This window comes from Erythrolamprus reginae, chromosome 8, assembly GCF_031021105.1.
Source record: "Erythrolamprus reginae isolate rEryReg1 chromosome 8, rEryReg1.hap1, whole genome shotgun sequence".
Taxonomy (NCBI): Eukaryota; Metazoa; Chordata; class Lepidosauria; order Squamata; family Dipsadidae; genus Erythrolamprus; species Erythrolamprus reginae.
In genome coordinates this window covers 7,224,234-7,238,477 of record NC_091957.1, presented here as the reverse complement: position 1 = coordinate 7,238,477, position 14,244 = coordinate 7,224,234, and the positions used below count along the sequence as shown (strand labels likewise).

At 44.0% G+C, this 14,244-nt stretch overlaps 1 protein-coding gene across 1 annotated transcript in view; it reads left to right on the top strand.

Annotated features, from left to right (window-relative positions):
* The first annotated feature begins 974 nt into the window (after positions 1 to 974).
* The window catches only part of WHRN (whirlin), a 98,357-nt gene continuing 85,087 nt past the window's right edge, over positions 975 to 14,244 (top strand). The window contains 2 exon segments of the mRNA XM_070759600.1: positions 975 to 1,458; positions 1,504 to 1,781. Of these exon segments, the coding sequence (XP_070615701.1) occupies positions 975 to 1,458; positions 1,504 to 1,781 (762 nt within the window).

The window sequence follows — 14,244 nt, the reverse complement described above, 5'->3', positions numbered from 1 at the left end:
TAAATAATGTTAGGTTTCGGGGGGGGGGAGGACTGTGGGAGGGTCCTCCGAGTTTGGTGCAGTTTCCCTGCAAACCTTTCAGGACCCAAACTAGATAACAACATCAGCGCTCTTCTCAAACAAGGAGGAGAAGCCACGGGCCTGGCTGAAGTTTTGCCGGACTGCACCACCACGCTTGGCGCACCTGCCGAGCCCGGACTGTTATCAGTCGGTCTCTTGGCAACCGGCAGACGCGTCACTTCCTGAGCAGGTTTTCTGCCGAGAGAGAGGGGGGGGGGAGATCGGTCCCGCCAGCCCGGCAGCTAACTGGGCAGGGCGAAGGGGCGCTCAACAGTTGGAGAAAGTCTCGGGGAAGAGCGAGCAGCCGCGTCTCCAAAGAAGGAGAGGCGGATTTTTGGCAAGCTCACGCGGGGCGCCGTTTAAGATGAATACTTATCATTCATATTATTGATTTTTAACAAGGCGAAGGGAATTCAAGCAGGGCAGAGCTTTGCGAATATATATATATTGCAATTTTTAGAAGACTTGGCGCGGTTGTTGCTCTTTGGGCGAAGCGGAGTTGTGCGCCAAGCAGGAGGCGCCAGGGAGTTGGAGACGCGTGCGCTCCGCGGAAGGCTCGGCCACGGAGCCCATCCACCGCGCCGGCCTCCTCCACCGCCACCTCTGAACTCTCCCTCTCTCTCTTTCACCTCCCACCCCCCCTCCTCCCCTTGCAAAGGACAAGCCGCCGCAGGGCGAAGAAGCGACGCCGGCCAGGATCGCCTACGCCTTCTACGGTGCGCGCGCCACCGCCGACCCACCGGACGTCTCCTTCCTCTGCTTTTCGCCCCCATGGCTCCTCCGCCTTTCCAGCTAAGGGCCCCGAGGAGGAGGGAGCCCCCCGAATGAACGGCCCCGACGTCCATCTGCCTTTCCATGCCCGGCTTCCCAACGGCCAGCATCCGTCCCTGTCTCTCTCTCTCTGGTCGGAGGCGATGAGCGCAGACTTGGACCGTCTCTCGGTGGGTTCGCGCGCCTCCAGCGCTGCTTCTTCGCCTTCCTTCGACGGAGCGGGCCAAGGGGCTGAAGGGTTCAGGAGCGGGGGCCCGCCCGCCTCTGGGATCCGGCTGCTCTCGGCCAACGTGCGGAAGCTCCACGGCGCTCTCAACCTTCTGCTGAGCGAAGGCGAGCGGGCGCAGTTCATCCACTGCCTGAACGTTTATCACTGCCGGCGGAATGTCTACGACTTGGTGGAGACGCTCAAAGTCTTGTTAGACGGTCCGGAGAAGAGGCAGCTGCTGCCCATGTTGCGCCTGGTCATCCCACGCTCGGACCAGCTCCTCTTCGACCAGTACACCTCGGAGGGGCTTTACTTAAAGGCGCACTACTTGCCCGCCGCTGGGGTCGGGTCTACCAGAGGCCACCCTCTGCCCGGAGCTGCTTCTTCGGCCCGCTTTCCTTCTCCCACCCCGTCTGCTCGTTTCTGGCCTCAATCCTTGGCCTCCTCCAGCAAGCTCCGCCAAGAATTCAGCACCACCGCGGACAGGACAGCTCCCGTGGACTCTGCGGTTAGCTTGGAGGACCTACGAGGAGAAATCAGGCAGGTGACTCTCAAGAGGCAGAAAGCTCAAGAAGGGTTGGGTTTCAGCATCCGAGGAGGGTCCGAGCATGGCGTTGGCATCTACGTCTCCCTGGTGGAGCCGGGCTCCTTGGCGGATCAAGAGGGCCTTCGGGTAGGAGACCAGATCTTGAAGGTCAACGACAAGCCATTGGATAAGGTGACCCATGCTGAAGCCGTCAAGGTGAGGAGAAGGCAAACCCAAACCTTCCAACATCAACCTTGCCCTGTGCCAATGCATGCCATTCCAACTTGTAATGTTTTGTTGCCCTTATTAGTTCTAAGTATTGTTCTTTTTTCTTTCGCCCTGGTTGAAGTGTCTTCTTAACGGAAGCAGACGGCAGAGGAAATGTAATGGTTACGACTAAGGAGAGCGTGTCCAAAAGACATTGCTCAAAATAAATAAAGGGAACACTTAAACAACAGAATATAACTCCAAGTTAATCAAACTACTGTGAAATCAAACTCTTCACTTAGGGAGCAACACTGATTGACAATCAATTTCACATGCGGTTGTGCAAATGGAATAGCTGTGCAAATTAAATATTCAATGACAATATTTCATTCATTCAGATCTAGGATGTGTTATTGGAGTGTTCCCTTTATTTTTATTTTTTTTTGAGCAGTATTCCATCCCAGGTCCCAGAATCTCCCAGATTGAGAGGTGGTGGGTCAACATGTATTTTGTTGTTGTTTGTTGTTAGTTGCGAAGTCAATGTCCAGCCCATCGCAACCCCATGGATAACGTTCCTCCAGGCCTTCCTGTCCTCTACCATCCTCTGGAGTCCATTTAATCTCACGTTGACTGTTTCAATGGCTCCATCCAACCACCTCCTTCTCTGTCGTTCCCTTCTTCTTTTGTCCTTCATCGTTCCCAGCATTAGGTTCTTCTCCAGTGAGTCCTTCCTTCTCATTCGGTGGCCAAAGTATTTGAGTTTCCTCTTCAGGATCTAGCCTTCCAAAGAGCATTCAGGGTGGATGTCCTCTAGGACTGACCAGTTGGATCACCTTGCAGTCCAAGGGACTCGCAGGGGTCTTCTCCAGCACCAGAGTTCAAAGGCCTCCTTTCTTTGGCGCTCGGATTTCCTTATGGTCCAACTTTCACAGCCATTCATTGCAACTGGGAAAACTGTAGCCTTGACTATATGCATTTTTGTTGGCAGTATGCAATTCACCAAATCTTCCAAAACTTTAGATCTACTTTCTCCAACAAAGAGTTCACTAAGTGAGGAGTCTTTCTGCTCCCTGAACTTGCATAGGTATCAATTTCCAAACCAGATATCATCAAGTGCAGAAAGGAGGAGGAGGAAGAGGAGGAGGAGGAGGTTGTGGAGGACCATTGTGGGGTCCTTGGTGCTCTCTGTTTTTGCTTGTTTTCTTGCAGATGTTTCTAGCTAGCATTGATGATGTTACCTAGTTGGGTAACGAAATGTCTGCACAAAAACACCCAAGCTCCAAGCACACCAAGCATTCCTCATTTCAACCCTGACCTCCAAATATTCTCCTTGGTTTTCTAGCGAATGAGTTAAGATTTCACCTGACATCTCTAAGCACTGACTAGGAGTTGACTAAGCCTTGACTAAGAATCATGGTCTCCTATTTGGAAGCTGCCTTGCCTGAGAGAATTCAGTGGTAGAGATTTGAATGAAAGATCTCTTTCGCCAGAGAGATATTGAAGCTAACTTAAGCACATCCAGAGCTAGCTGTAAAAAAAATTATATACTTCCAAGGTATTCTGACCACTAATATTTATATTCTAAATTGTATGTTTCTGCTTTTTTCCTCATTTCCTTGTGGTTAGGTCTGTTTTCAGAGATCAGGGATGCAAAAGAGCATCGGAAAACCTCACATCAAGGCTACCTTGAGTTTTTTGGATGTTAGATCCTAAATTTGTGCACTGTGTTTGCTAATTTTTAAGGCACTTTCCTCAAAGAGAAGATCTGATGTCTTTATCAGATGTGATTCAAGCATAAATCTAAAATTTTGTTGGTCAGTAATACATGGGAAATGCAGATTATTAGCCAGTTAGTACCCAATGAGAATAGTGCAGCTAATTTTAATGTAATCATTTTTTTTAAAAAAAGCTGGCAAGCTTAGATTTTGGGGAAAATGGGAAGAGCTGAAAAGTAAGATGTAAAAAGAATCCTGATACAAACCATCTTACCTGCCCTCTAAGAACTTTTCACACGTTATGTGGAAATTTGATTTACCAACCCAAAAAGCTGCAGAGTCAGCATTTACTTCTGAAGTCCGTAGACACGTTCCAGCAAATGCTTATTGATGCTTCTTAGGAATTGCATTTGGATGGCAAACCAAGGATTGCAAACATTGATTATAAGTTACACCTTATAACGAAAAGGGTGGACTTGGAACATCTTTTTGTAAAGTCCATGTTAATCCACCAACGTTGAAGGTCTTCTAGTCCAGCCTTGATGTGGTCACTAAACAACTCCTCATTCTTCTCCTCCTCCTCCACTACTACTACTACTGCTAGTAGTAGTAGTAGTGGTGGTGGCATTATTTATTTATTTATTCGATTTTTATGCTGACCTTCTCCTTAGACTCAGGGCGGCTTACAACATGTTAGTAGTACTTCTTCTTCTTCTTCTTCTTCCTCCTCCTCCTCCTCTTCTTCTTCATCCCCTCCTCCTCTTTTCCCTTCTCTTCTCCTCCTCCTCCTCCTTCTCCTTCCCTTTCCACTTCCTCCTCCTCCTCCTCCTCCTCCTCCTCCTCTTCTTCTTCTTCTTCCCCTCCTCCTCCTTTTTGCCCTTCTCTTCTCCTCCTCCTCCTCCTCCTTCTCCTTCCCTTTCCCCTTCCTCCTCCTCTTCCTCCTCCTTCTTCCCTTTCCCTTTCTCCTTCCCCTTCTTCTTCCTCCTCCTCTCCTCCATGTACTTCTCCTTCTGGATTCTCACATACAGGCAACCCATGAACGATTGCAAAGGGGCTGGATTCTTGCAAAACTATCAGAAAGACTCTCCCAAGTTAAGACTAGGCAAATATTGTGTCTTCTAAGTCTCACCCTCTTAGGTTTTTCACTTGAACCTTCTCATCAAAGTAGGAAGTCAGCCCAGAATCCCTAGAGCAGATCTAGATTAAAGCTGATTACATTTCCCTTCTGAAAAAGGGACAATCAAGGGACTTTTTCACCCATTACAACTAACCAAACTAGGCATGGTGAGGAGCATACATGTGTAGATATGTGTTTGTGTGTGTGTGTGATGGAGGCAATGCAGTATGTTGTATGAATCCAATCAATTTTGCTGGATCTGTCAAGCCAGCCAATTTTAGTGCATCTATCCATTTTTTGGGTGGTTCTGCCAACATGCAAAATGTTGAGAAAGCTATGCAGAGGCCACCAATTCTACCTCAGCTCCTAACATGGGTAGAATCACAACATCATAGAGAGCAAAAGGGGCATTGAAGGTCTTCTAGTCCAACCCTCTGCCCACCTGCCTCTCTTTGCTGGTAGACTAGAAGCAGTTAGTTCCAGATCAAAATTGCAAGGGAGGAAATTGCTGGGGTGGGATGGGGTGGGGAGGAATCCACATTGCTAGAAATCAGAAATTCTCTACCGTTGACCCAACTTTATCATCTGGGTTGTCCTTGACTTCCTTCCTTCCTTCCTTCCTTCCTTCCTTCCTTCCTTCCTTCCTTCCTTCCTTCCTCTTCCTTCCTTCCTCTTCCTTCCTTCCTCTTCCTTCCTTCCTTCCTTCCTTTTTTCCTTCCTTCCTTCCTTCCTCTTCCTTCCTTTCTTTCTTTCTTTATTCCTTCCTTCCTCTTCCTTCCTTCCTTTCTTTCTTCCTTCCTTCCTTCCTTTCTTCCTTTCTTTCTTTCTTAGATTTCTATGCCGCCCTTCTCACAGCGACTCAGGGAGGCGTACCACATCATAAATACAATATATAAAAGAAATCTAAAAGACTGATACAAGTTGCTAAAAATGTTAGAAAAACCCCATACACAGACAGACACACTCATCAGATTCAATCATTCATAATATCAACCGGAGACAAATCTCATTGCTCACGGCCACCATGCCCGCCAGCAGAGGTGGGTCTTCAGAGCTTTACAAAAGACCAGGAGGGAGGAGGCAGTATGTATTACCAGAGGGAGTTCATTCCAGAGGGACGGGGCTGCCACAGAGAAGGCCCCGCCAGATGACATTGTCTGGCTGACGGGACCCGAGAAGGCCAACTCTGTTGGACCTAACCGGCCGCTGGGATACATGAGGCAGAAGACGGTCGCAAAGATAATCTGGTCCTAAGCCATGGAGGGCTTTGTAGGTCATAACCAGCACCTTGATTTGGGCCCAGAGACCGATTGGCAGCCAATGCAGCTCACGGAGTGTTGTTGAAATGTGGGCAGATCTTGGGAGCCCCTCAATAGCTCGCGCGGCTGCACTTTGCACTGTTTGTTTGTTTGTTTGTTTGTTTGTTTGTTTATTTATTTATTTATTTATTTATTTCGAACACGTGGCTGTGGAGATGCTGCAACAGGACTTTTTGGGGTGCTGTCATAACTTTGAATGGTCAGTAAACAAACGATCGTACGGTCGAAGTTGCTTCGGTGCAGCTGGTGGCTTGAGCAAAATTGCTTTAGAAGGTGCGAAGCCAAGGTGTATGTTTCCTTCCTGGGTAAGATGTACAAAAATGATAGACATATTAATTCCAGGCGAGGAAAGCAATTTTGGTTATCTCAAAAGTCACGACAAGATGTTTAATAAGAAAAAAAATTCATGTTTTCCAGCAATGCCCGGTATGAAAATCTCCTTTCCTTACAAGCAAGGTCAAAGCAATGGAAACTGCAGTTTAATGTTTCCAAATGTAAAATAATGCACTTGGGGGAAAAGGAATCCTCAGTCTGAGTATTGTATTGGCAGTTCTGTGTTAGCATAAACTTCTGAAGAGAAGGATTTAGGGGTTGAATGCTTGGCTGCATAGCTAGAGGTATAACAAGCAGGAAGAGGGAGATTGTGATCCTGCTGTATAGAGCGGTGGTGTGACCCCATTTGGAATACTGTGTCCAGTTCTGGAGACCTCATTCTACCATATAACACCTTTGCTCCACGAGCTGCACTGGCTTCCTATTAGTCTCCGGGCACAATTCAAGGTGTTGGTTATTACCTATAAATCCCTATATGGCTCAGGGCCAGACTATCTATGGGACTGTCTCTTGTCGCATACCTCCCAGAGACCAATAAGAGCGCACAGAGTTGACCTCCTCCGGGTCCCGTCAACTAAGCAATGCAGGTTGGCGGGACCATGGCAGAGGGCCTTTTCTGTGGTTGCCCCGGCTCTATGAAATCAACTCCCCTCCCACCAAGATCCATACTGTTCCCACCCTGCTGGCCTTTTGTAAAGCCACAAAGACATCTTTTATAGCCAACTCTATGAATGGTGTGCATGTGTATGATTGTGACTGCTCTTTTTTAAAATAACTTTTTATGGGGTCCTAGTTTTAGATAATGTTTTAGTTTTAGATAATGTTCAACTTCTTTTTATCGCTTTGTATCTATTTATATTGTATTTTTATTAGTGTTGTAAGCAGCCCTGAGTCCTTTGGGATTGGGCAGCATGTCAAATTAATTAATTGATTGATTGATTGATGGATGGATGGATGGATGGATGGATGAAGGGAGGAAGGGAGGGAGGGAGGAAAGAAGGAAGGAAAGAAGGAAGGAAGGAACGGATGAACAAACAAACGAACAAACAAACAAACAAATAGTAAATAGAGATTGATAAAATTGAACTGATCCAAAGACGGGCTGCAAAAATGATGGAAGGTCTTAAGCATAAAACTTATCAGGAAAGACTTCATGAACTCCATCTGTATAGTCTGGAGGACAGAAGGAAAAAGGGGGACATGATCGAAACATTTAAATAGGTTAAAGGGTTAAATAAGGTTCAGGAGGAAAGTGTTTTTAATAGGAAAGTGAACACAAGGACAGGGGGGCATAATCTGAGGTTAGTTGGGGGGGGAAATCAGAAGGAACGTGAGAAAATATTATTTTACTGAAAGAGGAGTAGATGCTTGGAACAAATTTCCAGCATATGTAGTTGGTAAATCCACAGTCACTGAATTTAAATATGTCTGAGATAAACATATATCCATCCTAAGGGAAAATACAGGAAATAATATAAGGGCAGACGAGATGGACCAGGAAGTCTTTTTCTGCCGTCCATCTTCTATGTTTCTATGTTTCTAAGATGGAAAGAGAAGTGATGGATGCATGATGGAGAAGGCGCAGGAACGAATTCTCGGGATAATCTTGAGTAATTCATCCTCCCATTTCCAGGCTCAACTTCGCTCAGCGTTCAACCTAGTCGTAATTACATTGGTGGGTTTTTTCCCCCTTCTGTAATGTGTTTTTTTTTGCCAATTAGCGTTTATATAAAAGACTTGGCAAGCCCGAGCGGCATATCTTGGAGCATATGTTCTTTCCTCCCAATTCTTGCTAAGTAATTGAATCAGCTCGGTTTGGGGGGGGCAGGTCTATTTTTTTTTTCTGGGAGGGATAAAAAAGAAATCATTATTAAAAACATTTCCTGACCTTTTGTTCGAATATCTGTGGCATCTGAATCCTTTCTGGGATAGAACAAGGAATTTAGGACAGATGGTTCTCTCACTCGTCAAAAGTTTATTTCATTCTTGTTTAAGGGATGGAAAGTAGAGATAGCTTTTCAACCGAGGTCAAATCCTGGGGGGAATTAAGAAGCACGTTCCCCCTGGTAGTTTCCTTTGCAATGAGTGGAATTGATTGATCTTTTCTTCCACCTCGAATGTTCTCTTTTTGTTTCTTAGTTCTCAGCTTGGCCTATAGCCGTCAATTTTTCTGGTGGTTTCTCATCCAAGTATTAATCAGGGCAGTATCGCGTTCAAAGATGGCTTAAAATTGTCACTTACTGTAGCTGAGTCCCATTTCAAATATTTCCTTCCTTCCTTCTTTCTCTCTCCCTCCCTCCCTCCTTCCTTCCCTTCCTTCCTCCTCCCTCCCTCCTTTCCTTCTTTCCTTCCTTCCATCCTTCTCTCTCTCTCCCTCCCTTCCTTCCCTTCCTTCCTCCTCCCTCCCTTCCTTCCTTTCCTCCCTTCCTTTCCTTCCTTCCTTCCTTCTCTCTCCCTCCCTTCCTTATTTCCTTCCTTCCTTCTCTCTCCCTCCCTTCCTTCTTTCCTTCCTTCCTACCTTCCCTTCCTCCCTCCCTTCCTTTTCTGACTCTTCCTTCCTCCTCAAAATTCTCTATCCCCCCTTCATTTCTTCCTTACTTCTCTTTAATGTGAATCAATTGAACCGACAAGGGTGATATCAAATTGGTTGCACCTTCTTCTTTTCCCCCCATCTTTTTAAAATATGATTTTCTGAGAACCCTGATTGGTTATTTTTGAAACTCTGTAAAATAATTGCACTGTCATACCTCCCTCCCTGTCCCCCTCTCTCTCATTACATCATTATACAGCTCCCCATAGACAAAACCAGATGTAAATGTTAGAATAGAATTCTGCAGTTGCAGAATTCCCAATTCAGAAACTGTCCTTGAAAAAGAAGCCATTAATGTCCTCCCTTTTAATGTAGTTTCTTCCCACCCAGTCTTGTTAAAACAGTGGGATTATATATGTGTGTATGTGTGTGTATGTGCATTTAAAAAAAAAATAGACAGCATCTTTAAAGAGGGAAATAAAACATCCTAATGGTTTATAAAACGATGCAGAGCATAAAGAGAAAGCTTTCTCGCTATTGTAACTGCAGAACTTGACAAAATGCTCAAGGGAACACCTAATAGAGACCCAAAGATATCTTTCTTCAGCTAAATTGGTGTAGTTTTGGGCCATTCCATCCACACTCCACTCCATAGTTGAGTTCACATATTTAAGGAAGCCTTTACTTGATTTGTTGAGTTTGGCATTTTGTGTGAGTCCAGCCTTTGTTGTTTGTAAACCATGGTTTGTTTGTATTGTACACTCCACCATGTTGAACTAACTCAGTTGATGTTGGCTTTTTGGAAGAAACATAGTTCAGCATCAAGCTTCATTTATTGGCTTTCCACATCCCAATTAATATGGGATGATCTCATGAGGCTAAAGGTTGTGTTATTATGAGCTGCCTGGATCAAATCCACTCGTTCTTATATTCTTAAACTAGGAGAAATTATCTCTCTTGTACCCCAAATCTTTAAAAGAGCTCTTGCTCCACATCAATCAGGCAATATTAAGCTAATTCTACTTCTGCTGATGGTTCTTTTCAAATGTTCTTTTTCCAATTTCCTTTTTCACCCAACAAGGCTTGGAATTAAGTGCCCAAGCCCACTGCAACAACATCGCCAAAAAGGCTTCAAGAGTTTTTAACCTAATCCTACATAGCCTCTGTTCAGGTAATCTCACACTACTAACCAGAGCCTACAAAACCTTTGCCAGACCAATCCTTGAATACAGCTCATCTGTTTGGAAACCACACCACATTTCAGACATAAACGCTCTAGAAAATGTCCAGAGATACTTTACTAGAAAAGCCCTCCACTCCTCCACTCGCAACAGAATACCCTACGCAACTACATTTACAATTGTAGATTTAGAAAGCTTAGAACTATGTCACCTTAAACACGACCTAAGCATAGCCCAGAAAATCATCTGCTACAATGTCTTTCCTCTCAACTACTACTTTAGCTTCAACCACAACAACATTCAAGCACACAACAGATACAGACTTAAAGCAAACCTCTCTAAACTCAACTGCAGGAAATACAACGTTAGTAACCAAGTACTGTAGTTGATGCCTGGAACTCACTACCGGACTCTGTAGTATCATCACCTAACCCCCAAAACTTTACCTTTAGACTATCCACTGTTGACCTCTCCCGATTCCTATGAGGTCAGTAAGGGGTGTGCATAATTGCACCAGCGTGCCTTCCATCCCCTGTCCTAGTGTTTCTCTTTTACCAGTATCATGTATATAAATATTATATCTTTGTATACCACCAATATGTACTTGACAAAACAATAAAATAAATAAATAAAAATGAAAAAATTAAATTAAATTAAATAAGGCTCAGATGAGATTTTCGTCACTCACCGAGGTAGTGGCCTTAGTAAATAAGGCCATTATGGTAGTCGGGATGAAGCAGAACACAGTTGGAAGGGACCTTGGAGGTCTTCTAGTCCAACCCCCTCCCCAGCAATAAAACCCATACCAATTTGGACAAATAGCTGTCCAGTCTCTTCTTGAAAATATCCAGTGATGGAGCAACCACAACTGCTGGAGGCAAGTGGTCCTGCAGTTTAATTGTTCTATTTTCATTCATTCATTCATTCATTCATTCATTCATTCATTCATTCATTTAAATTTATTTATTTTTATTTGTTTATTTATTTGTTTGTTTATTTACTTATTCATTCATTCATTCATTCATTTAAATTTATTTATTTTTATTTGTTTATTTATTTATTTATTCATTCATTCATTTAAATTTGTTTATTTGTTTATTTATTTATTTATTTGTTTGTTTGTTTATTTATTTATTTATTATTTGTTTATTTGTTTGTTTATTTATTTATTCATTCATTTAAATTTGTTTATTTGTTTGTTTGCTTATTTATTTACTTACTTACTTACTTACTTACTTACTTACTTACTTACTTACTTACTTACTTACTTACTTATTAGATTTGTATGCCGCCCCTGTCCGTAGACTCAGGGCGGCTCACAGCAACAATAAAACAATGTACGACAAATCTAATAATTTAAAAACACTAAAAACCCATTATTAAAAGCAAACATACACGCAAACATACCATGCATAAACTATATATTTATCTATATATTCTTCTAGAAATTATTTGTTTTCTAGAAATGTCTTAAGATTCCCGCAAGGCATTTATCCTGCAACAACATCTTCCTCAAAAAGAACCGGATTTATTAGCACTAATTATGCAAATTCACTGCATCTCTATCAAGGGGATTCATTTGCATGCACAATTCCGCTTCCTCCTTAATGAAGATATCATGTCCTTAAACGTCAGCTTTGATCAGCGTGAACCCTTGTTGGTTTCTTGCTGCCCTGATTCCCAGACCTTTGAAATTTCAACAAGCTTTACAATGTGCTTGAAGGTGGCCTTGGCAGATTGAATAGATCAAACATAGCTTTTTAAAAAAAAATAAGGTAAAGCTCCAATATGCTCAGGCACAGCTATGGAACACAGTCGCTACTACATGCTTTGTGCACTGCAGTTGAAGAATTACTTATAGGGTGCATATTTTCAAGGGAGCAATTCTCACCTATCTGTCTGTCTGTCTGTCTGTCTGTCTGTCTGTCTGTCTGTCTGTCTGTCTGTCTGTCTGTCTGTCTGTCTATCTATCTATCTATCTATCTATCTATCTATCTATCTATCTATCTATCTATCTATCTATCTATCTGTTGTGGTTCAGCCTGAGGCAGATCAAAGACCAGCTGCGTCTCTGCTGGCTTGATGCCCGGAGGAGGCTGAGAGCGAAGAGGAGGGGTCTGGGCAGTCGGACGGGGGATATTACAGTCAGGAATGTGACGAGGAAGAACAGCATGGGAGCCCTGGGGAGGGGCTCTCCACAGCCAGTAGCTTGGAGTCTTTGGAGTCATTAGGTGACGAAGCACAAGCTGTCATTAACATGCGACAGAGACGTATCGATCAAAGAAAGGATCAATTGAAGAAATATTATCAGCATTGAATAAGAAACACCAGGGGTTGGGTGGGGTCCTCATTAGCAGGGAAGGGTTTACAAGGCAGGCAAACTCTTGCAGCAGTGTAGAGTGTTATCCGATTGGAGTTGCTGTAATCTGCGTGGTTTCTCAGCGTTTCTGTTCCTGGCTTGTGGCCCAGCAGTATTGAAGACCCGTGGGAGGTGTATGTCTGTTATCTACAGCCTCGTTTTGGCATCAAGAATCCTGTGTTTTTGTATGGACAATTGCCTCTGTGTATCTGTTTGTAGTTCCAGTGTTTCCTGACTTGTAAGGACATTTTCTGTTGGTTATTTTTCTCTTTCTCATTATAAACCTGTGTTTGGATTATACCGGTGTGTCTGGCTTATCTTTTTGGGTTGGTCATAGCTTCTGGAGTGACCCAGACAGAACACTATCTATCTATCTATCTATCTATCTATCTATCTATCTATCTATCTATCTATCTATCTATCTTCCATCCATATGTTCATGTCACTTTGTCACTCTGTCTCTCCCTATCTGTCTGTCTGTCTGTCTGTCTATATGTCTATATGTCTATCTACCTACCCATCCATGCATCCATCCAGCCTATCTATCATTTAGCTAACTAGCTATCTTCCATCCATATGTTTGTCCCTCTACCTAGCTGTCTTTCTATCTTTCAACCATCCAACTGCCCATCTATCTCTTTAATCCATCCATCCATCTATTCATTTATTCATTTTCTTTCTTTCTGTCTGTCTGCCTGTCTGTTTGTCCATCCGTCTGTCCGTGCATCCATCCATCCATCCACCCATCTATCATCCATTTATCCTAATCTCCATCTTTAAGTGACAGGACCTTCTCCCCCTCCCCCACTCCATTTTTTTAATATACGTCCCCCAGGCCATTAGAGGATCATTTGCTCAAGCCTTCCAGGATTGCAGAATGCCACCCCACACAAGATCTTTGCCCCACAGGGCTTCAGTGGAGAACTCCACATTGCTTGTTTAACTGGAGTTTCCTCCGCTGTGTTTCTCAGCTGTCCAGATAATAAAGAGAAAGAGAGAGACCCGGTTTCGAAGCTTAGGCAAACCCCCAGTTCTTGCAATGATTCCTTTTGTAGAAGAGACACCGGCGGTTTCAAAAAACCCTTCTTCCCCAAAAGCAGCAATTTGTTAAGAAGAAGAAAAAGAACAGAAATGGACAGACATGCTTGCTAAAACCCAGACCCAGGAGAAATACGGTCCAAGAATTATTATCCTACAGTCTCCATCTGCTATGTTTTCCCTCTTGGATACTTTCCCAACACTGTTTGGCCACTTAGCACTGCAAAATCATTGCATTTCTTTCTGCAGGTCCCTGATTGGCTGGGGATTAGCTACCTAACGACATCGAAGGGCTGGCGTCAGGAATTATATTGCTAAGTGGGGGAGGAAGGCCGTGACACAGCAGCAAGGTGGATCGAGGATGTTGATCCAAACCAGTTTTGGGGGAACCATTCGGCTTTTTTCTTTGAGAGCTTTATTAATACCGAGAAGAGAATCGGCCTGGTCTTAGGTACCACTTGTTTAGAACTAACATAATATTTATTTATTTATTGTTAGAGTTGAAAGGGACCATGAAGGCCATCAAGTTCAACCCCCTGCCCAAGCAGGAACCCTATAGTATACCAGTCAAGTGGCAGTTCAATCTTCTCTTAAAAATGTCCAGAGTGTTGGAGTTCACAACGTCCGCTGGTAGGTTGTTCCATTGGTTGATCGCTCTGACCGTCAGGAAGTTCCTCCTTATCTCCATGTTGCATCTCTCCTTGGTCAGCTTCCAGCCGTTGTTCCTCGTCTGGCCCTCCGGTGCCCTGAAGAATAAAGTGATCCCCTCCTCTCTGTGACATCCCCTCGTATACTTGTAGCCTGCTATCATGTCCGCTCTGGCCCTCCTTTTCTCTAGGCTATCCATGCCCAGTTCCCTCAGTCTCTCTTCGTAAGTCTT